This window comes from Prinia subflava, chromosome 9 (assembly GCF_021018805.1).
Source record: "Prinia subflava isolate CZ2003 ecotype Zambia chromosome 9, Cam_Psub_1.2, whole genome shotgun sequence".
Taxonomy (NCBI): domain Eukaryota; kingdom Metazoa; phylum Chordata; class Aves; order Passeriformes; family Cisticolidae; genus Prinia; species Prinia subflava.
In genome coordinates, this window is record NC_086255.1 from 527,246 (window position 1) to 547,715 (window position 20,470).

General features: G+C 55.5%; 1 protein-coding gene across 5 annotated transcripts in view; it reads left to right on the plus strand.

Moving 5' to 3' along the window:
• Positions 1 to 20,470, plus strand: part of STK32C (serine/threonine kinase 32C) — a 72,037-nt gene that overhangs the window by 21,721 nt on the left and 29,846 nt on the right. For 3 of the 5 annotated variants that reach the window (XR_010081272.1, XM_063405042.1, XM_063405038.1), the window contains exon 2: positions 19,490 to 19,545. The exons of 1 other annotated variant lie outside the window; for it this stretch is intronic. Coding sequence is in view for 2 of the 4 variants with exons in the window: in XM_063405042.1 (XP_063261112.1) it covers positions 19,490 to 19,545 (56 nt within the window). In the remaining 2 variants the exon portion in view is untranslated. Of the gene's footprint in view, positions 1 to 11,689; positions 11,879 to 19,489; positions 19,546 to 20,470 lie in introns of those variants that run through there. One more of the 5 variants, XM_063405039.1, reaches the window with a different exon arrangement.

Here is a 20,470-nt window from a genome sequence, read left to right on the forward strand (position 1 = left end):
CTGGTCTTAATAGATGAATCTGACATCATCTGGCTGCTTATTAACTATTAAACCTTGTTTCAGTAATTCTCTTGGCAGCTCTGTGTGTGTTGCCATAGTTTCTTTGTTAACAGAGCAAGACATTAATGCATTTTGAGTACTTCTTGCCCAAAAGACATGAAAAAACACCTTATGTTTAGTGAAGCAAGCTGGCACCTGTTCCGTGCGGTGGCTCTGCAGCTGGTGGCACGTGGGGCGTGGCTGTGGGCCATGGAATGGCACCAGAAACCTCCCTGGTGTCACCTGGGCTGTGTCACCTTGCCAGGCATCTCAGAAATGCAGGGTTCCTTGTAGGCAGCAGTGGCCAGGCCACCAGAGTGGAGATTCCAGTGCTGTGAGGTGTGAGGCGTGTCTGGCTGGGGACACTTGGGGACCCCTGGGGACAGTGTCCCCAGGCCTGGGCAGGATGGGGCTCAGCAGGTTCCTGACTCAGGGCCCATTCCCCAGTTCCCACCTGGGAGATGAGCCCTGTCCTCATTCCCTGTCCTTGCTGGCCCCTTGTGAGAGCCATTGCCAGAGGGGACTGGGCAGTGTCACCTCCACGGCCATGCCAGAGGGGCTGGAGCCGTGTGAGGGCTTTCAGCAGACACGAATAACATCCAGCTGGTCTCTGCTTCTCATCTGGGACAGATCAAACTGGAGGACAGATAGGATGAAATCAGCTCCTGTCCTCTGGCTGATAGTTGTCAGCTTCAGCCTGGATTTACTGAGGGAGAATCTGTGGGAGATCTGTTCAGCAGTGAGAGGCTTTTCGAAGTAATTACAGGCTTAATGGAAGTTGTAGCATTGGATAGTGACAAGTGGTATTTATTTCATATTTAGTTCAATATTGTAAATTACATATTTGTTTAAAAAAGAAATAACAGGCATCAGCTGGACCAGCATCTCCTCCCGCACTGGGGATGCACCAGCAGCGGCCTCTGGACTCCCCAGCTCCTGCCAGAGCCAGTGGAGTCAGCCAGCAATTAACACAGCAGTTTTTAAAGGAAATACAAGTGCCTGGGTGTATGCAAAGTCAACCTTGGTTTGCCTGCAGCAGCTGGGAAGGGCCTTCTGTGGAGAGGTTCCTGCCTGGGATGATTCAGTGCCAGCCTCGGTTCCGTTTCCCTTGGAGATGCTTCGTGGCAGTTCCAAACAGGTAGCAGAGATGCCCGTGTTGTTTACAGAAGGGTGAAATGTGGCTTTGCTGGGGGGATTTGGGTCTCTGTGCTGGGGATGGGCAGGCTCTGCTGGGCAGGAGTGTGCCACATCCCAGACGGGTGGGAAGCTCTCGGGCAGGGAGGTTCTCCTCTGGCCGGCAGCGCTGTGGGCAAGCTCTGATGTCACCAAACTTCTGTTCCTTTGGAATTGTGTCCCTGGGAGGTGCAGCTGGGTGCTGAGTGGTGGGAGGGGAGCACGAGTCCCTCAGCACTCAGAGCCTTGCTGTGATCCTGGCACTGACAGCCCTCATTCTGCACTGGGAGGAGCATGTTAGCCCTTGGGCTAACGTTTAAATGCTCCTGGAAAACCGGCACGCAAAGAGGGGGAAAAGGCAGGAAAAATGAATTTTTGGAAACACAGAACTTTTTTTCCCCATGATTTTTCCCCCATGAGTACCATTTGTGCTGGGCTGAGGCTGTGGTTGGACACTGGTTGTAAAGCTGGAAGGGACAAAGCAGGTTGTGCTCTCTCAGCTTTTCCAGGAGAGGTGGATCTGTGTCCTGTCAGACGCTGCATCTCCATTCTTACCACGAGCACAACACCTGGCCCCTCCTCTGGCAGCAAATGTGCATGTACTCCATTGTATGAAGAGATATAGATATATATATATCCATTATAATGGCTTTCTGGTATTTCTGGGTACTAGTAGGCTAATTTAAGAAACATTTAGTCTTTTTCTCTCTGTTTCTTGATCAAAAGGAAGCAGATTTTGAACATTTTTTCCCCAAGAGGTAGAAAAGTAGTATTTGCCTTTAGGGAATAAAAAAGAGAACACTTTCTGTTCATTAAATCTAATGGAAAGTGCTCGAGATGTCAAGTGTGAAAACAGAGGCTGAGAGGAGGGAAAGGTTTTGATTTCATTCAATTGATTCAGTTTATCAGGAATTTGTTGAATTTGGTGTTTCTCACTGCTGTTCACAGTGAGATGCATGACAAAAGATGTGACCCAGCTGTAGGGAAAACAGATGGAGTATGAGGAGCTGGGGAAGGGATTTGGGGCAGTGTCACAGGCAGGTGAGAGGGTGGGGTAGCCCTCAGTGTTGTCCCCACCTGCTTGTTGACACTGTCTGCTCCCCTACTTCTTTTTTTTTTTTTTTTTTTTTTTTTTTTTAATTTTTTTTTTTTTTTTTTTTCCCTGGAGGGGAGTTGCACTAGTTTGAGCAAAGGCAGGGCTTCAGTGGCTTCATTTTGGGTATTTCAAAGTTATGTTTATGGCATTTCATAGGACTTTGTTCCTCTGTCTGTCTACTTGGGTGCTTTTGGCATCAGTTAGATGCTGGGTTTGAGGCTTTGCCTGCTTTGGGACTCCACTGTGCGCCCTCCTGGCGGTCCCGCCTCCGTGGCCGGGCTGGGGAGGCTGCTGGGTGCTAAGGAGAACCCGGGAGCTGCGGCTGCGGTGTGGAATCGCTCCGGTTTGCCGGTACCGAGGGTGGAACAGCGTGTGCCAGGACGGCAGCCCCGGCACAGCCCCGGCACTGCCCCGGGCACAGCCCCGGGCACGGCCCCGGCACAGCCCCGGCACAGCCCCGAGCAGCCCCGGCAGTGCCCCGGCACTGCCCCGAGCAGCCCCGGCACGGCCCCGGCACGGCCCCGGCACGGCCCCGGCACAGCCCCGAGCAGCCCCGGGCACAGCCCCGGGCACGGCCCCGGCACTGCCCCGGCACTGCCCCGGGCACAGCCCGGGCACGGCCCCGGCACAGCCCCGAGCAGCCCCGGCACGGCCCCGGCACGGCCCCGGCACGGCCCCGGCACGGCCCCGAGCAGCCCCGGCACTGCCCCGAGCAGCCCCGGCACAGCCCCGAGCAGCCCCGGCACTGCCCCGGCACGGCCTCGGCACGGCCCCGGCACTGCCCCGGCACGGCCCCGGTACAGCCCCGGCACGGTCCCGGCGGGAAGCGCTGCCCGTTTCTGTGACAATCCAAACTCCGCCGTGCCCTCGGGGGTGTGCAGCGGCTGCACGGGGACATCGGCACGTCAGGAGCTGCAGGAATCCTGCAGCCGCGTAATGGGGAGATAAACCGCGGTGACATGCAGCCGGGAGCCAGGTGACACCGTCTGCTCGTCTGTCACCGTCACTCTGATAGTGCCTTTCCTGATACATCTTCATTCCGGCTTCCCGTGGCCTGGGAAGAGGTTCCCGGTGCCTTTCTGCCACGTTCCCTGCGGGGCCGGGACCGGGGCCGGGGCTCTGCCGTGTGGGAGCTCCGCTCCCCGCGCTGTGGTGCGCGGTGGCAGCGCTGCTGCCCGGGCATGGGCACGGGGATCCCGGGCATCCCCTCCCTCACACAGCCCTGCTCCACCTGCACATGGAGATGATGATCCCGGGTGTTTCCTCCCTCACACAGCCCTGCTCCACCTGCACATGGAGATGATGATCCCGGGTGTTTCCTCCCTCACACAGCCCTGCTCCACCTGCACATGGAGATGATGATCCCGGGTTTCCTCCCTCACACAGCCCTGCTCCACCTGCACATGGAGATGATGATCCCGGGCATCCCCTCCCTCACACAGCCCTGCTCCACCTGCACATGGAGATGATGATCCCGGGCATCCCCTCCCTCACACAGCCCTGCTCCACCCTCACCCGGGGATCCAGGGGCTGGCTGAGGAGCAGCACAGCAGTCTGCTGCTGCTTTTCTGCCCGTGTGCAGGAGCTGTGGCAGTGGTTGGGATCCAGATGGGTGCACAGCTGCTGGGCAGTCCCCTGAGTTTGGAGTGTTCCTTTAATCAGCAGTATCTGGATACCAATTTAATGCTTTGAAGTATTTCTTTTGGCAGCCTCGTAAGGCAGCTCAGCAGTTTCTCAGAGCAGATTCCCTGCTGCTGCTCCAAACAGGCTCTGTAGCCACAGAGGCCAGTGTTTAACAGAGGGCTCCAGCACCTCCTGGGCACACGCAGCCCCTGCCTTGCTGTTCTCCGTGGCTGCAGCCCTGCAGGTGTTTGTTCTCGTGGGCTGCTGGTCCATGCTCAGAGGTGTCTGCTGCCTCCAGGAGCTCCGTGTGCTCTGAATCCTCCTGCCAGGGCACGGCCGCTGTGTGCCCGCTGTCTGCTCCTCGTGTCCCGTGTGCCTGGGGGGGACACGCCCTCAGGGCACGGGCACGGGGGCTCAGGGCCCATGCCAGCCCCTCCAGCCCTGCCTGCTCCACAGGGCTGCTGTGCCTGCCCTCCTGCATCTGCTGCCCAGGGCAGAGAGGCCACACGAGCTCTGGGAGTGCCCGGGAATACTGTGGGGCTGTCAGCATCGGTGTGGAGACTGTACACTGGGCATCAGGGAAATTTCTCTATGGAAAGGGCTGCCCAGCCTGCCACGGCTGCCCAGGGCAGCGCTGGAGTCCCATCCCTGGGGGGATTTAAAAACCGTGTGGCTGTGGCAGTTGGGGACATGGGTTAGTGGTGACCTTGGAGGTGTAGTTGGACTCGATGCTCTCAGGGGGCTTTTCCAACCTAATCAGTTCTGTGGTTCTGTGGGCAGCACTTTCTGAGCTTTCTTCCTTTCTCCCAGCAAACACTGCTGGGTTTTGCAGAGTCACAGGAGCGAGCTGTCTCGCAGAGCCTGGGTGCGCAGCGTGGCTTCTGGAACATTTTGTTTTCAGTTTAGACAACACTGGGAAAGTTGCACTTGGCCCCCCAGGAGTCCTAATTAGCTCCATCAGTGAATGTACACAGGAATCATTAAATGTGTGTGGTTGGATTCAGCTAAGGAGGAAGGAACATCAAGAACCACCTGACTGCACATAATTAAGTTTAAAGCATGAAGAGTTAATCCTGCTGTGAATTAGAATTTGTGGCATTTGAGTGTGAACTTCTCAAAACGCGACTGTTAAAAGTTGGTGGGAATTAGCGTAAGCTGTTATTGAGCCCAACAATGGGAACAAGCTGAATGCTGGAATACGACTGGGAGCAATACTATTATTAGCACTCGTGTTCCTGAGTTGGTAATGATCCCTTCGACCTGCCATGGGAACAAACGATGCAGTAATTAATCCGCTGCATATGGCAGGGCAGCTGCGTTCTGTGCTCAGCACCCCTCTCTTGGCGTGAATCACAAACAAACAGGTCCAGAGCACAGAGTCAGGCTGGAGGGGCCAGGCCACTGCAGGGCTGGAAGGGCTGGAATCCTGCTGGAGATGCTGGGCTGTGTCACTGGGGCTGGCTTCAGCACGTCCCTGGAGCTTCACCAGGCTGAGCAGCCAGCTGCTGCAGGAGGGGGGCACTTCCCAGAGCCTCACTGGGACAATCTGTCCCATTAAAGGCACTCAGAAAAGTCTCCTGTGGATTCTATGGGACCAAGGCATCCCCAAGCCCTGCCTCTGCCCTTGTGCATAGAGGACCTCTCCTGATTGTTGTTGCTTTTCCTTTCCCTGGGAGCTGCAGGTGCTGCCCCACGAGCAGCAGCCTCTCCATCCTGGGGATAATTCTGCTCCATCATCTTTGCACAGTTCCCGTGGGCAGCAAGAGCCCCTGAGTGGCTCCCGTGGGTGGCACAGCTCGGGGACACTTGGCACTGCAGAGTGGGCTGTTCAATGAGCAGCACAGGCGGGCAGTGCCATTCGCTCTCCATCAGAGGTGGCACCAGCAACAGGGCACAGGGCTGGTGGCTGTCCGTGTCCTTGGTGACAGTGCTGAGATGCTGTGGTCCCCTCCATCCTCCCTTGCACCTGCCACACTCAGTTTCCTTCCCTCCCCTGCCTCCACGATGGGCTTAGTCTTGATTTTCCGGTTTCATCAGTTCTAGGATGGTATTGAACATTCCCAGCCCTGGAAATGTCCAAGGCCAGGTTGGAAGGGGCTTGGAGCAACCTTGTCTGGTGGAAGGTGTCCCTGCCCATGGCAGGGGATTGGAACTGGATGAGCTTTAGGGCCCCCTCCAAGAGAAACCAGCCTGTGACTCTTTGATTCTATTTGAGGTCTCTTGCTTTGTGCTTTGGTTTCAGTGCCACTTCTTTCCCTGGCCGAGTCCCATCCCAGAGGCTGCAGGCACCAGTGTGGTCTCCGGGTAATCCAGGGCTGGCACTGCCTGTGCAAAGCACAGCAGGAGCACAAGGCTTGAACAGGGCCCTTGTTCTGTGGTTCCCAGTGAGGAAAAATCCCTGTGGGCCCAACAGACAGCAGCAGCCTGGGCATATCCTGGCTGACAGTTTGCTGGGAACAGGCCTTGGCCGATTGTGTTTTGTTTGGGGATGTGTAAAACCAGAAAATTAAATGTGCCAGCAAGAAGTTAGTGGGGTTTTTTTTTGGTTTTTTTGGTTTTTTTTAATATCACATTTAAATCTGTTTATTTTGGAGATATTTAGGTAAAGAAAATGAAAAGAAGGAAAACTACAACCTGCTCCCCCTTTCAAGGCAGGTGCAAACCTCACTTGGCCAAGGGTGGTGTTGGCTGGGCTCCAGGCAGGATGGAGTTTTCCCAAGCCAGGGTAGTGGCATTGGAAATTTGGGTTATTTCCTTTGCAGTTACCATTAAATCTTTGCTCAGGTCTACAGGAACACCAGACAGAAGTTGGTCTGTTAATATTTTTGCTGGGTACAGTTTATTAAAAATGGAAAGTCAGGGTACATGGTGGAGACGGTGGGAGCAGCATGAAAAATGTAGACGGTTTAAATTTGGCCCATCCTCACGTGGAGCAGAGCTTAAAAATGGAAACTGGGGAGGGGAGCACATGAAGTGTATGGTAATTCTTCTATGGGATGAGCATGACCTATTTCTGTAAGTCATTCTTGGCTGCCAGCTCTAAGAAATGAAAATGTATTTTCTGAGCAGTGAATAATTTAGCAACTTTGAAGTGATTAACATAGAGGAGAGGCTGGAGCAGGGAAGGTGGCGTGCTCTCAGAGTGAGACACGCTCCTGGGCAGGATGGCAGCACAGACCCTCTGCATCCTCTCAGTCCTGTGAATTCACTCCAAGAAGGTTCCTACTGAGAGAAGGGCCAAGATTTGGGCTTGTCTCATCCTCAGGGCACAGGTGAACGGAAGACCTGAGGGTGGGGAGCAGTTTTGTGTGCCAGACCCTCAGAGTGGGCTTTGTCACAGAACAACTTTTCTTTAAACTGTGGATTGAAATGGTTTAAAGAATTAACTTCTTCTTTAATGGTTTCCCTTGCACTGTCAGGGCCACAGGGTGAGCCAAGCTCATGGAAATAAGCAGATTTATTTCTGATATAAACCCTGTATTTATTACACTGCAAGTTGGGGGCACTCAGTGGAACTATTACTGTGCCATAAATGTTAAAAAAATCTGTCCTTGTTGTATGAGACAGAACTGAACTGTGGTTAATGCTTTAAAATGGTGCCAGAACAGCACAGCTCAGTCTGCCCTTACCCAGGCAGGGTGTGTTTTATTGGCACAGGCAGAATTAGACCTTACAGCAAACACCAAAGTAGAGGATGGGTGGGTGGGTGGATTGAGGGATGGATGGAGGGATGATGGATGGATGGATGGATGGAGGGATGGATGGATGGATGGAGGGATGGATGGATGGATGGATGGATGGAGGGAGGGAGGGATGGATGGATGGATGGATGGAGGGAGGGAGGGATGGATGGATGGATGGATGGATGGATGGATGGATGGATGGATGGATGGATGGATGGATGGAGGGATGATGGATGGATGGATGGATGGATGGATGGATGGATGGATGGATGGATGGATGGAGGGATGGATGGGTGGGTGGATGGAGGGGTGGGGCAGGATGGAGCCTGGTGGTTTGGGTATCTGCAGGCTCCTGCACCACTGCCTTCCGGTGCTGTGCCTTCTGGAAATTTCAGACAAGGCAATGGAGTTTGCTTCCCCACAGAGCAGTAAAACCTGCCATGAATTGTTTTCCTGCTTGTGTTTAGGAGAGGCCCCGGCAGAGCTCCTGCCATGTGTACCCAGGGGAGGGTGACCCACGCTGGCTGTGTCATAGCTTTGCCCCTGCACCACAGGCTGTGGGATGCTGACCCTGCCCTTGCCTCTTGGGAAATCCACCCCACGTCACCCTGGGGTGGCTGCCAAAGGCACAGCCAGACAGGGCAATGCCTGTTGGACAGACTGCCCTGAGAGCAGCTGCTGCTCCTGCTGCTGCTGCTCCTGCTGTTGCTGCTGCTCCTGCTGCTCCTGCTGCTCCTGCTGCTCCTGCTGCTGCTGCTCCTGCTGTTGCTGCTGCTCCTGCTGCTCCTGCTGCTCCTGCTGCTCCTGCTGCTGCTCCTGCTGTGGGCCTCTTGCGCGCATTGGCAGGAGAACGGCGCTGGTGCTGTCCTCAGGATGGAACCCAGAGGTCTTCAGACACATCCTCCTTCCACCCAAATCCGGGTTTGCATGGGCTCAGCTGCCAGCCCTGCTGGTGTCCCGCCTCCAGAACTCATTCAACATCTCTGGATTGGCTTAAATATTTTACAGTTCAGCTGCAGCTCGAGGGTGCAGGGCAGGTTTCCTGCTCCAGTGTGGAGGCTGAGCAGGCTGCAGTATCCGTATTTTAGGAGTGACAGGTCTGATGAGGACGGTTATGATGAAAGAATGAGTCAAGGGTCCAATCCAGCCTCTGCAGAGCCCAGGCCAGCAGTGCTGAGGGCTTGGACATCCCATTTCCACCCCTTGTGTGCTGCAGGGGCTGTGGCTGATGGTGAAGTACAAGGGTGCACTTGTACCTGAGGGAGGACTTCGCTGAGTGGGCTGCAGTAACAGAAACCCTCTCTTGCTAAAAACACTTACTGGAGTTAGGTTCAAGGACATGGTCTGCTGAACTGGGGTCCCCTGAAGCTACACACAGATCCCCTGAAGGGGGAAAATCCTGCCTCAAAGGGATTTCTAATTAAATCACCTTCTTTGATTTCAAAAGATTAAACTGACAGAAGTTAAATTTAGTTTATATATATGGGAGGATTTCTTCCCTGGCAGGGTGGGCAGACCCTGGCACAGGGTGCCCAGAGCAGCTGTGGCTGCCCCTGGATCCCTGGCAGTGCCCAAGGCCAGGCTGGACACTGGGGCTGGAGCAGCCTGGGACAGTGGGAGGTGTCCCTGCCATGGCAGGGGGGCACTGGGGGGGATTTGGGATCCCTTCCCAGCTAGCCCAGTCTGGGATGCTGTGACTCTATGATCCATCTCTGCCATGTGTCTTTTAATTTAATATTGGAGATGCTTCTTGAACTTCCACATCCTGAATTTTATTACAGATTTCAACAATGTTTTCTTCATTTCTTCCTCCTCAAGCTTTCAGCCTCATCGCGAGGGTCCCCTGTGCACCTCTGCTTCATCAGATGTTAGTAGCCTCCCAGTAGAACTGGGAGGACTGGAGCTGGCTTAGAATAGTAGTGATGAGTTTCTTCCTGGAAACAGTGTATGTCTGCTGGCTGGATTTTATTTCTGATTACTAAAGTCTTTTTCATCCCTGTGAGAGTTCCTTAATTGTATTTAAGCTGGGCTTGCTCAGCAAACCTTGACACTGAAGAGCCAGAACGTGCAGAACATGCATAAACCCATGGATGTTTTCCCAAGGATAGGAGTGAACCCAGGCTGACAAACCCCAATAGTTTGTGACCAAACTGGTTGTCAGCTTTCAGTTTTGAATGGAAATGGCAAAGACACCTCAGACTTTGTTCTCAGCCTTATTTTTGGCATTGAGGGGCTAGAGTGTTCTTGGAAGAGAACAGAGCTGGGAAGGGGCTGGAGCCCCAGGAGAGGCTGAGGGAGCTGGGAAGGGTCTGGAGCCCCAGGAGGGGCTGAGGGAGCTGGGAAGGGTCTGGAGCCCCAGGAGGGGCTGAGGGAGCTGGGAAGGGTCTGGAGCCCCAGGAGGGGCTGAGGGAGCTGGGAAGGGTCTGGAGCCCCAGGAGGGGCTGAGGGAGCTGGGAAGGGGCTCAGCCTGGAGAAAAGGAGCCTCAGGGGGACCTTGTGGCTCTGCACAGCTCCTGACAGGAGGGGACAGCCGGGGGAGTCGGGCTCTGCTCCCAGGAACAGGAGGAGAGGGAACGGCCTCAGGCTGGGCCAGGGGAGGCTCAGGGTGGATATTTGGGAGAGGTTTTCATGGAAAGGGTTGCTGGGCCCTGGCACAGCTGCCCAGGGCTCTGGTGAATCCCCATCCCTGGAAGTGCTCAGAAATGGAGTGGATGTGGCACTGAGGTTTGTTGGTGACCCTGCTGGTTGATGGCTGGACTGGGTGAACTCAAAGGTCTTTTCCAACATTAATGATTTTGTGATTCTATGATTAGGCTTTTTTTCTTTTTAATGAGAGTGTTCCCCCAAAGCAGAGTGTGTTCCCTGGCCTGGGGGGTGCTGGGCAGGGTGGGGAGTCCCTGCCTGCATGCTCAGGATGTGGAGCTGGGCGAGGAGCTGAGAGGGGGCTGGAGCTTCATCAGCATTCCACAGAAGTGGTGAAAAATACCCAGTTTGGGTATTTCACCTGAAATTCAGATCTTTTCCAAGGAGAAACGAAAACTTCATTTGAGCTAAATCATTTAATTTTGTGTAACTCTTTGTTCTTTTTATACCTTTAAAAATAAAACTGCAAAAGAGCCTTTATTGTGCTAAAAGTGCTGGCATGGCCAGTATTGAAAAGACTCCAGAAGAGACAATTTTACACGTTGTAAACAAATGAATGGAGGCAATTAATTCAGGGTCCTGGTCCAGCCAGCTTTACAATCCTTGTTGGAATTAATTTGTCTAAAATGACGTAACTTTACAAAGGTGCTTCTGTTCACTGTGGGGATTTTAGCAGCCCCAGGCGAGCCCTGAGCATGGCACAGCCTCAATCTTTCAGGAGGCACCGAAACGGAGCCATTTATCATTTCTAACATATGCTGCACAAACGTTAAGTAACATCCAGCAGCTGTTTATTGCTAACGTTCTGCTGCTATAAACATGTGCTAGAAAGGCTTTTTTTTTTTTTTTCTGTAAATCAGTTATAGTTCCTTGAAGTAAAATTTTCTTTTCGGTAGAAGTAAGGAAAAAAGCCACAATCCAGGAGTGCAGTCCAGCAGTGGGAGTGCTGCTGTGAGGCAGAGCTGATTGTGCTGCCCATCATCAGCCCAGCCGTGTGGGTGCTGCTGTCTCTTCCATCCCAGTGATGCTGTGGTTCTGTGAAACACCAGCCAGACACAGACAGCACAGGGAAACAGAGCCATCCTCGGTGCTGGCCCAGGTCCCTCACTTTGAGTGGTCGAGGGCTCTGGGGAATGCCGTGGGGCTGCCCTGCAGCCACCCCAAACACACTGACCTGAGCCCTGACTGCTGTGAGGAGCAGCCCTGGGTACCCAGCCTGTGTGTGTGAAGCTCCTGCTCAGCTCCTGTGCTTTTGGCACCCCTGTGAACGCATTTAGTGCTCATTAATCTGCACCAGCCAGGGCTCAGCTGGCTAATGAGTGACCTGTTGGCCTCCCTGGGTGGTTGTTGCACAGTAACAAGTGTTTTCCTAACAGGAATTGCACTGGTCAAGCACACGGAGCACGAGGGCTGAGGTTTCCTTCTCGCTCTGCAGTGCCTCCTGAGCTGGCTGATGGAGATCAGGGGAATGCAGCGTGCTCACGCTCCTTGGAAGGGCTCCTGGCCAACACGAGGGGTACTTTTTTGCTAATTAGGAATGGTTTGTGGCCAATGCAGACATTTTTGCATTGCACATCAGTTACCCACTCTTCCTAAACTGACTCAGCGGTTGCTTTGCAGGGTGAGTTTGATTCCTTACAGAGTTGCAGGGACTCATTTTTAATTGTACAATAACTCTCTGTTTTTAGATGACTTCAGAGTTGTTTCCTAACAGCAGGTGTGAGTCTGTGGTTTCTAGAGGGGCTCATGTGCAGCACTGGGCTGGCATTGCACCTTTGATTTCTTCCATTATCTGCTAGCATTCCCGGTATTCCTGGGTAGTGAATGCTCACTTGAGGTTCCTGGCAGTCGCATTACACCGGATTTCCATTCCCCTCACCTGTGTAATCCTCCCTGTGGATGTGAACGGGTGACACAGACTGGCCCGAGGTGCTGGAGACCCGAGGTGCAGCTTGTGCAGGGCTGGAGGGGCAGCAGTGACTTCCCGCCCTGCAGGAGCCTGTGCCGGGCAGAGGGGATGCAGGAGCCTGTGCCGGGCAGAGGGGATGCAGGAGCCTGTGCCGGGCAGAGGGGATGCAGGGGTCTGTGCTGGACAGAGGGGATGCAGGGGTCTGTGCTGGGCACAGGGGATGCAGGGGTCTGTGCCGGGCAGAGGGGATGCAGGGGTCTGTGCTGGGCAGAGGGGATGCAGGAGCCTGTGCTGGGCACAGGGGATGCAGGAGCCTGTGCCGGGCAGAGGGGATGCAGGAGCCTGTGCCCGGGCAGAGGGGATGCAGGGGTCTGTGCCGGGCACAGGGGATGCAGGAGCCTGTGCCGGGCAGAGGGGATGCAGGAGCCTGTGCCGGGCAGAGGGGATGCAGGGGTCTGTGCCCAGGCAGAGGGGATGCAGGGGTCTGTGCCGGGCAGAGGGGATGCAGGGGCCTGTGCCCGGGCAGAGGGGATGCAGGAGCCTGTGCCCGGGCAGAGGGGATGCAGGGGTCTGTGCCGGGCAGAGGGGATGCAGGGGCCTGTGCCCGGGCAGAGGGGATGCAGGAGCCTGTGCCCGGGCAGAGGGGATGCAGGGGCCTGTGCCGGGCACAGGGGATGCAGGGGCCTGTGCCCGAGCAGAGGGGATGCAGGGGTCTGTGCTGGACAGAGGGGATGCAGGGGTCTGTGCCGGGCAGAGGGGATGCAGGGGTCTGTGCTGGACAGAGGGGATGCAGGGGTCTGTGCTGGGCAGAGGGGATGCAGGGGTCTGTGCCGGGCAGAGGGGATGCAGGGGTCTGTGCCGGGCAGAGGGGATGCAGGGGCCTGTGCTGGGCACAGGGGATGCAGGGGTCTGTGCCGGGCAGAGGGGATGCAGGAGCCTGTGCCGGGCAGAGGGGATGCCCCGTGTTCCGAGGGCTCCCGGCTCGGGGGCTGCTGCCACCACCCCCCCGCCCTTCGCTGCCTCTCTCCACCCTGGACCTCTGCATTTGAGCACAAATCTCACTTTTGACCTTCTCCATCCTCCCGGCTGAGCCAGGCTGATCCTGGTTCGAAAGCTTTTCATCATCCCCCTCCCCTGCCCTGCCCCTCGCTCCTGCTGCTCCTCATCCCGTCCTGGGGGATGCTCGGAGCTCTCCGTGGGCTCTGCCCGGTCCCTGCTGTCCCCGTCCCCCTGCCCCGGTCCCCGCTCTGCTCCTCCCGCCGTGCCGTGTCCCGATGCCCGCTGTGTCCCTGCCCGGGGTGGCCTCACCGCTCTCAGCCCATGCCTGTGATGGCTTTGGGGCAGAGCTGGAGCTCTCCGTCCTGCCAGGTGAAACCCACGGCACTTCCTGGCAGCAACTTGTGGTTTCTGTGGGCACCATTTGAAGTTTCTGCATCAGTTCCTGGGGTGCTTCCTCCAAGCTGCATTGCAGAGGGACAGTGGGTAGAGAAATGCTAATAATTATGCCAAGGTGTGGAAATACATCAATAGAAAGTGGATCATGTCATACTGCCCTGACACGTTTGCTGTTACAAGATTTAAAAAATAATTTCTTAGGCCTTTAGTGTTGAAGAGAATCATTCTTGGAGTTAAATGTCCCTGTTGATATTAATGAAGCTGGAAAACATGCAGCTAAAGAGTAAAAGGTTGATTTGAACCTTAAAATCTACCTTTTCATTTTGCTGGCTTCCCCAGATTTGAGGGTGTTGTAGACCAGGTTTACTGACTGCATCCTTCTATATTGTTCTCCTGCTGGAGATTAATTCCAGGTCCTGATGTTGAACACTCGCTGGGAGTCCACTGTGTGTCTGAAAGGTTACTTTTAGGTATCTTGCAAATAACTGCAGGATAAACAGCAAAAAGTAATGAAAAACATTCGTAATTTTAAAATAGTGATGACAAAGCTGCCTCCTTTTTTCTTTCTTTTTTTTTTTTTTCATCCCTCATCCTTCTGTACAATGAATTTTTGCAGGGAAATGTACTCTTCATTCTCTCTGTTTCACTGGCAAGTGGAAGCTGTGTATCCACCCTGCTTTATCCCACAGTACATCTTGTGATTACAATGAGATCTTAATTACAGGGACGTCAGAGCAGCACCTGGCACTCTGTTGTGCAGTGGGCAGGGTTGGGCTGCGTGAGGTTTGGGGAGGTCCTGTGGGCATGTGGAGCCCTGCCACCCCTGCCATCCCTGCCATCCCTGCCATCCCTGCCTTCCCTGCCTTCCCTGCCATCCCTGCCACCCCTGCCCATCCCTGCCTTCCCTGCCACCCCTGCCACCCCTGCCATCCCTGCCATCCCTGCCATCCCTGCCTTCCCTGCCATCCCTGCCACCCCTGCCATCCCTGCCCATCCCTGCCTTCCCTGCCACCCCTGCCATCCCTGCCTTCCCTGCCACCCCTGCCATCCCTGCCTTCCCTGCCACCCCTGCCACCCCTGCCATCCCTGCCTTCCCTGCCACCCCTGCCATCCCTGCCTTCCCTGCCACCCCTGCCATCCCTGCCCATCCCTGCCTTCCCTGCCACCCCTGCCATCCCTGCCCATCCCTGCCATCCCTGCCCATCCCTGCCATCCCTGCCTTCCCTGCCACCCCTGCCATCCCTGCCTTCCCTGCCATCCCTGCCCATCCCTGCCCATCCCTGCCTTCCCTGCCACCCCTGCCATCCCTGCCTTCCCTGCCATCCCTGCCTTCCCTGCCATCCCTGCCCATCCCTGCCACCCCTGCCATCCCTGCCTTCCCTGCCACCCCTGCCTTCCCTGCCATCCCTGCCATCCCTGCCTTCCCTGCCACCCCTGCCATCCCTGCCCATCCCTGCCTTCCCTGCCATCCCTGTCATCCCTCCCATCCCTGCCATCCCTGCCACCCCTGCCGTCCCTGTCATCCCTCCCTTCCCTGCCACCCCTGCCCATCCCTGCCATCCCTGTCATCCCTGCCTTTCCTGCCACCCCTGCCATCCCGCTTGTCACGCATTCCTGGAGCTGGAGAACAAAGCCACAGCACACAGACAAAGCCAGACTATGGTATTTGTCTTTATTTGTGATTCATGGTTTGTCACTCGGTGCCAGGGGGAGCCAGGAAGCAGCACATGGCAAATGCCAGCGTCTTGTGTCCCGTGGTTCCCATCCCCTGCCAAGGTGCCACGCTGATAAGGAGCTGCTGATAAGGAGTCAGTGGAACAGGCAGTGTGCTGCCCTTGTGGGGAGCTGAGGAAACAGCCCTGGGGCACGGCAGCACAGCAGAGGGCACTGGCTGGGTGTGATGGGCAAGGCAGCTCCTCTGGGTGCACACTGCAGATGGGATGGGATGGGATGGGATGGGATGGGATGGGATGGGATGGGATGGGATGGGATGGGATGGGATGGGATGGGATGGGATGGGATGGGATGGGATGGGATGGGATGGGGTGGAACAGAAGAATAGGATATTTTCAGTTGTAAGGCACCTACTAGTCGCACTCACCTAGACTCATCCAGTGCCTCCGTTTGGTGCTTCAGGACTGGCCACAGCTAAAGCAGGCTCTTAGGGCCATGTCCAAACCTCCTGAGCCCTGACAGGCTCGGCTCACGGCTGCAGGAGGCCTGTTCCAGGCTTGAGCAGCCTCTGGGTACAGAGACCCTAAAGCACCCGGGTTTTCAGCCCCTCTCCCCCTCCCCTGAGTGGGGCCGGGGCCATCCCTGCCTCCCCAGGCTGCAGAGGAGCACCCGCAGGGCAGAGGGTGGGCAGCACCAGCAGGGGCAGCACGGCCCCTCCTGCCCTCTGCCCCGAGCCTGGGCTGGGGCTGTGCCTCGGGCTGGCAGCAGCCACCCCAGAGCTCTCAGCAGTCACCCAGAGCTCGCAGCAGTCACCCCAGGGCTGGCAGCAGTCACCCCATGGCTGGCAGCAGCCACCCAGAGCTCTCAGCAGCCACCCCAGAGCTTGCAGCAGTCACCCCAGGGCTGGCAGCAGTCACCCCAAGGGTGGCAGCAGTCACCCCAGGGCCGACAGCAGTCACCCAGAGCTCGCAGCAGTCACCCCAGGGCTCTCAGCAGTCACCCCAGGGCTGGCAGCAGCCACCCCAGAGCTCTCAGCAGTCACGCCAGGGCTGGCAGCAGTCACCCAGAGCTCACAGCAGTCACCCCAGGGCTCTCAGCAGTCACCCCAGGGCTGGCAGCAGCCACCCCAGAGCTCTCAGCAGTCACGCCAGGGCTGGCAGCAGTCACCCCAAGGCTGGCAGCAGTCACCCCAGGGCTGGCAGCAGCCACCCCAGGGCTGGCAGCAGTCACCCAGAGCTCACAGCAGTCACCCCAGGGCTCTCAGCAGTCACCCCAGGGCTGGCAGCAGCCACCCCAAGGCCGGCAGCAGTCACCCAGAGCTCACAGCAGTCACCCCAGGGCTGGCAGCAGTCACCCCAGAGCTCTCAGCAGCCACCCCAAGGCTGGCAGCAGTCACCCCAGAGCTTGCAGCAGTCACCCCAGAGCTTGCAGCAGTCACCCCAAGGCTGGCAGCAGTCACCCAGAGCTCACAGCAGTCACCCCAAGGCTGGCAGCAGTCACCCCAGAGCTCTCAGCAGCCACCCCAGAGCTTGCAGCAGTCACCCCAGGGCTGGCAGTAGCCACCCCTGACAGTCTCTCTTGGCGGTGGGCAGGGACAGCCTCTCCTGCCAGGCAGGGAGCGCAGCCTCAGGAGCACCCGCGATTGTTCCAGGCGGGTCCAGGGGTTCTATTTTAGGGATAATCACATATTCTGTAGTGATAAGTTAACATTCTTAGTAATCCAGTGTGTTGTGCACAAAAGGCAACAGACTGCTACTATGATTTTCTTCTTCAAATGCTGAGATTGCTTTTGCTTTATCAGGATCATGTAATCACAGGATCGTTTATTTACACAGAGTTATCAGATTGCCTACTGAATCCTGCAGAAAATACTGGAACTGGGAAACCAGTCAGTGCATCATCTCAACTTCCCATCAGCAGATCTATATTAATTTATTAGAAGTGACATCTCTGCTGATGGGTTCAAGGGCCTGGTGAATATTCATATCTGGGTTTGTTTCCTGCCTGCTGACTTGAGCAGGCTTCCCAGATCACTTGTAGTCATGGATACATGGAAATGACACTTTGGGGTTTGTTTTCTCAGTGGCAATGCCTTTCTACACAGTATTCCAAACATTGCAACAAGGAATTGTCAAAAGCTCTGCCCCAGGAGTGGTGGCAGATCATGAGCAGCTGCCTGTGGTTCAGGTGTCAGGAAATGCTGCCCTTCCCAGGGGCTCCCTGGGCATCCTCCTGGGGACAGGAGGTCAACCAGTGGACTTGATTGCACGTGGAAAACATTTGATCTGTTGCCCCAAATGCTTTGGCCAGAAGATTTCAGACAGGACATTTATGAAGCTGAAGCTGCAGTTTTGTATTGCCCACTGCAGCCCCTCTAGTAGGGGTGGTAGGAGAATCCTCAATAAAATCACTGCCCAGAGAAGGGAGGTGGGGAGGAGGTGACACACCAGCTGTGGAGCTGAGCCCTTCCTGGAGGCTTGGGAGGCTGTCAGAAGGTGGTGGGACACTGGTGTCCCCGTGGGGTCTGTGGTGGGATGTCGTGGAGGAATGCTGGGCAGATCTCAGAGTCACTGAGGCTGGAATAACCTCCAAGATAAGTGAGTGCAGCCTTTGGCAGATCACCACAAAGTCAACCAAACCAAGTGAAGGTGGAGCACTCGTGGTGCATCTGCCCTCAGCAGCACTGGGGGTAACTGGGAGTGCAGGGGGACAGAGTATGAGCTGGCCTGGATTCTGTTTGCAGCTTCATTTGGCAAAGTCTTCTGAGCTCTCCTGCAGAAAACGTCCCACAAAAGTGACAATAACAATATTTTGGATATAAGCCTAGCACAAAAGGGTAATAGGAACTCCATGGGCATGCGTGGGCTCTTGATTCATCCTCAGAGATGACAGATGTGCATTTATTTAAGATCTGGGAGTGGGACTCGTAATATTTATAGTGAATTCTTTGTTCCCACTCTTCCTGAGTGATTTTGGTCTCTGTGGCCAGTCAATAAGCTCAGTGCTCACTGTTGACCATCTCGTGCTGCAAACCCCCAAGCCCACACCAAGCATTTATTTTCATCCAGACATCTGGCAAGGAATGCTGAGGGTCCCCTTCACGGCCAGGGTCTCATGGTAGAACTGGCAGGGGCTGACAGCTGTATCTGAGCAGGTGGGCAAGCTCCTCCTCACCTTGTCTTTTTTATTTAAAACTGATATTAAATTAAATCACAGCAGTACTTGGTATAAAAATAATTTTGTTTGCAGCAGCAGCTGATGGAGGCAGTGGCTGAGGTGTTACAGCTGCACGATCCCTTCCTGTCATTGCTCCTGAGGCTGGCTCTGGAAAAACCAATGGATCTCTTCCAGATGGGTTTGCAGGTGAAGGGCAGGGCTGTCCCTGTCCTCTGAATGCTTGGCAGCACCAGCACCAGCACACCCAGCACTGGCACAGCACAGGGAGAGGGGCAGGGGCAGTGTGTGGGGCAGTGTTTGTGGGGCAGAGTGCAGTGTTTGTGGGGCAGTGTTTGTGGGGCAGTGTTTGTGAGGCAGTGTTTGTGGGGCAGTGTTTGTGGGGCAGTGTTTGTGGGGCAATGGGCAGAGGGCAGTGTTTGTAGGGCAGTGTTTGTGGGGCAGGGGCAGTGTTTGTGGGGCAGTGTTTGTGGGGCAGTGTTTGTGGGGCAATGGGCAGAGGGCAGTGTTTGTAGGGCAGTGTTTGTGGGGCAGGGGCAGTGTTTGTGGGGCAGTGTTTGTGGGGCAGTGTTTGTGGGGCAATGGGCAGAGGGCAGTGTTTGTAGGGCAGTGTTTGTGGGGCAGGGGCAGTGTTTGTGGGGCAGTGTTTGTGGGGCAGTGTTTGTGGGGCAATGGGCAGAGGGCAGTGTTTGTGGGGAAGTGTTTGTGGGGAAGTGTTTGTGGGGCAGGGCCAGGGGCAGTGTGTGGGGCAGGGTCTCACCACGCTCCCCACTCTGCCACACTCTCAGTTTGCCTCTGAGCTCCGTGAAGCTCCCCCTGGATCCACACAGCTTGAAGCTGAATTTTAACTTGTGCTAAACCACGAATTTAGTGACCTCATGCAACCCTCTGCCAGCTCCCTCAAGCACGAGGAAGGAGACTTGAAAGGAAAGCAGCTGCTGTCCTGCAGCTTCCCCAGAGGAAAACTTTCAATAAAAGCTTGGCCAACACTCTGTAGTTGTCTCCCTGTCTTCTTTTTAATGCAAGCGTATTTGTAGTAAAGCATTTACAAATGTAAATCCTTTTTTCTTTACCTTGTAGTGAACTTTGACCACTTCCAGATTCTCCGGGCGATTGGGAAGGGAAGCTTTGGCAAGGTAGGCTTGAGCTCTCAGTCTTGCATGGTTTATCATGCTGTTATGTACTTGTGGTTTATTGGAACAGTAACGGAGCTGAAATTGGCTATTTCTGTATTTTTTTACGATTGCTGCTCAGTCAAGGCAGGAAGAATGTTCAGGAAAATACCTTGTTGCCATTTGGCATTGCTTTAATTCTTGGCATCTCGGTGCAACAGATGTGTTGTAAATCACCAGCACAATTGTGACCATTTTACAGCAAACATTCTTTATGTTTTCAGTTTCTGTGGGGATGTCTGGTTGTGGAGGGGCAGTGAGGCAGGAAAGTGCTGGGGGTTGTCCTTGGCGATTGACTGGGCTGGCACACTGGCCAGCAGGGTTCTGCGAAGCCCTGGGCTGCTTTCCCAATCAGAACTCAGTTATGCTGAGGAGGTTTTGTTGTTTATTTTTAACTGGTTTTTCTTGCCAGGCCCGTGGGAGGCTGTGGGAGGTGATGATCAGAGCTCTGTGTCTCTCTGGGGTTTGTTACTGCTCGGTTCCCTGGTGTCAGCCCTTTCCCATTTCTCTGCTCTGTCCCTGTGCGGTGGCTCTGGGCGTTTGCCCCCTGGCCTGGCAGTGCCAGCACGGTGCCCAGGGCATGGGAGTGTCCTCACAGGGGCACAGGGCTGCCCTGGGGGCTCTGCAGCCCTTCTGTCCCCTGTGCTCTGCTGTGAGCCCCGAGTCCCCGGGGTGGGGGCTGTGGGAGCGGCAGCGCCAGGGCTGACCCGGACCTGGCTGTGTCACCTGCCCAGGTGACTCTCCTGGGGTGGGACCTGTGCCAGCACTGGGGCTTGAGATGGAGACATGGCCCTGGGATGTGTGAAACAGGCAGTGTCTGAGCTGTGGGAGGGCCCAGCCCAGCTCGGGGGGCAGCACAAGTGTCCCCACACCCTGGTGACACAAACAG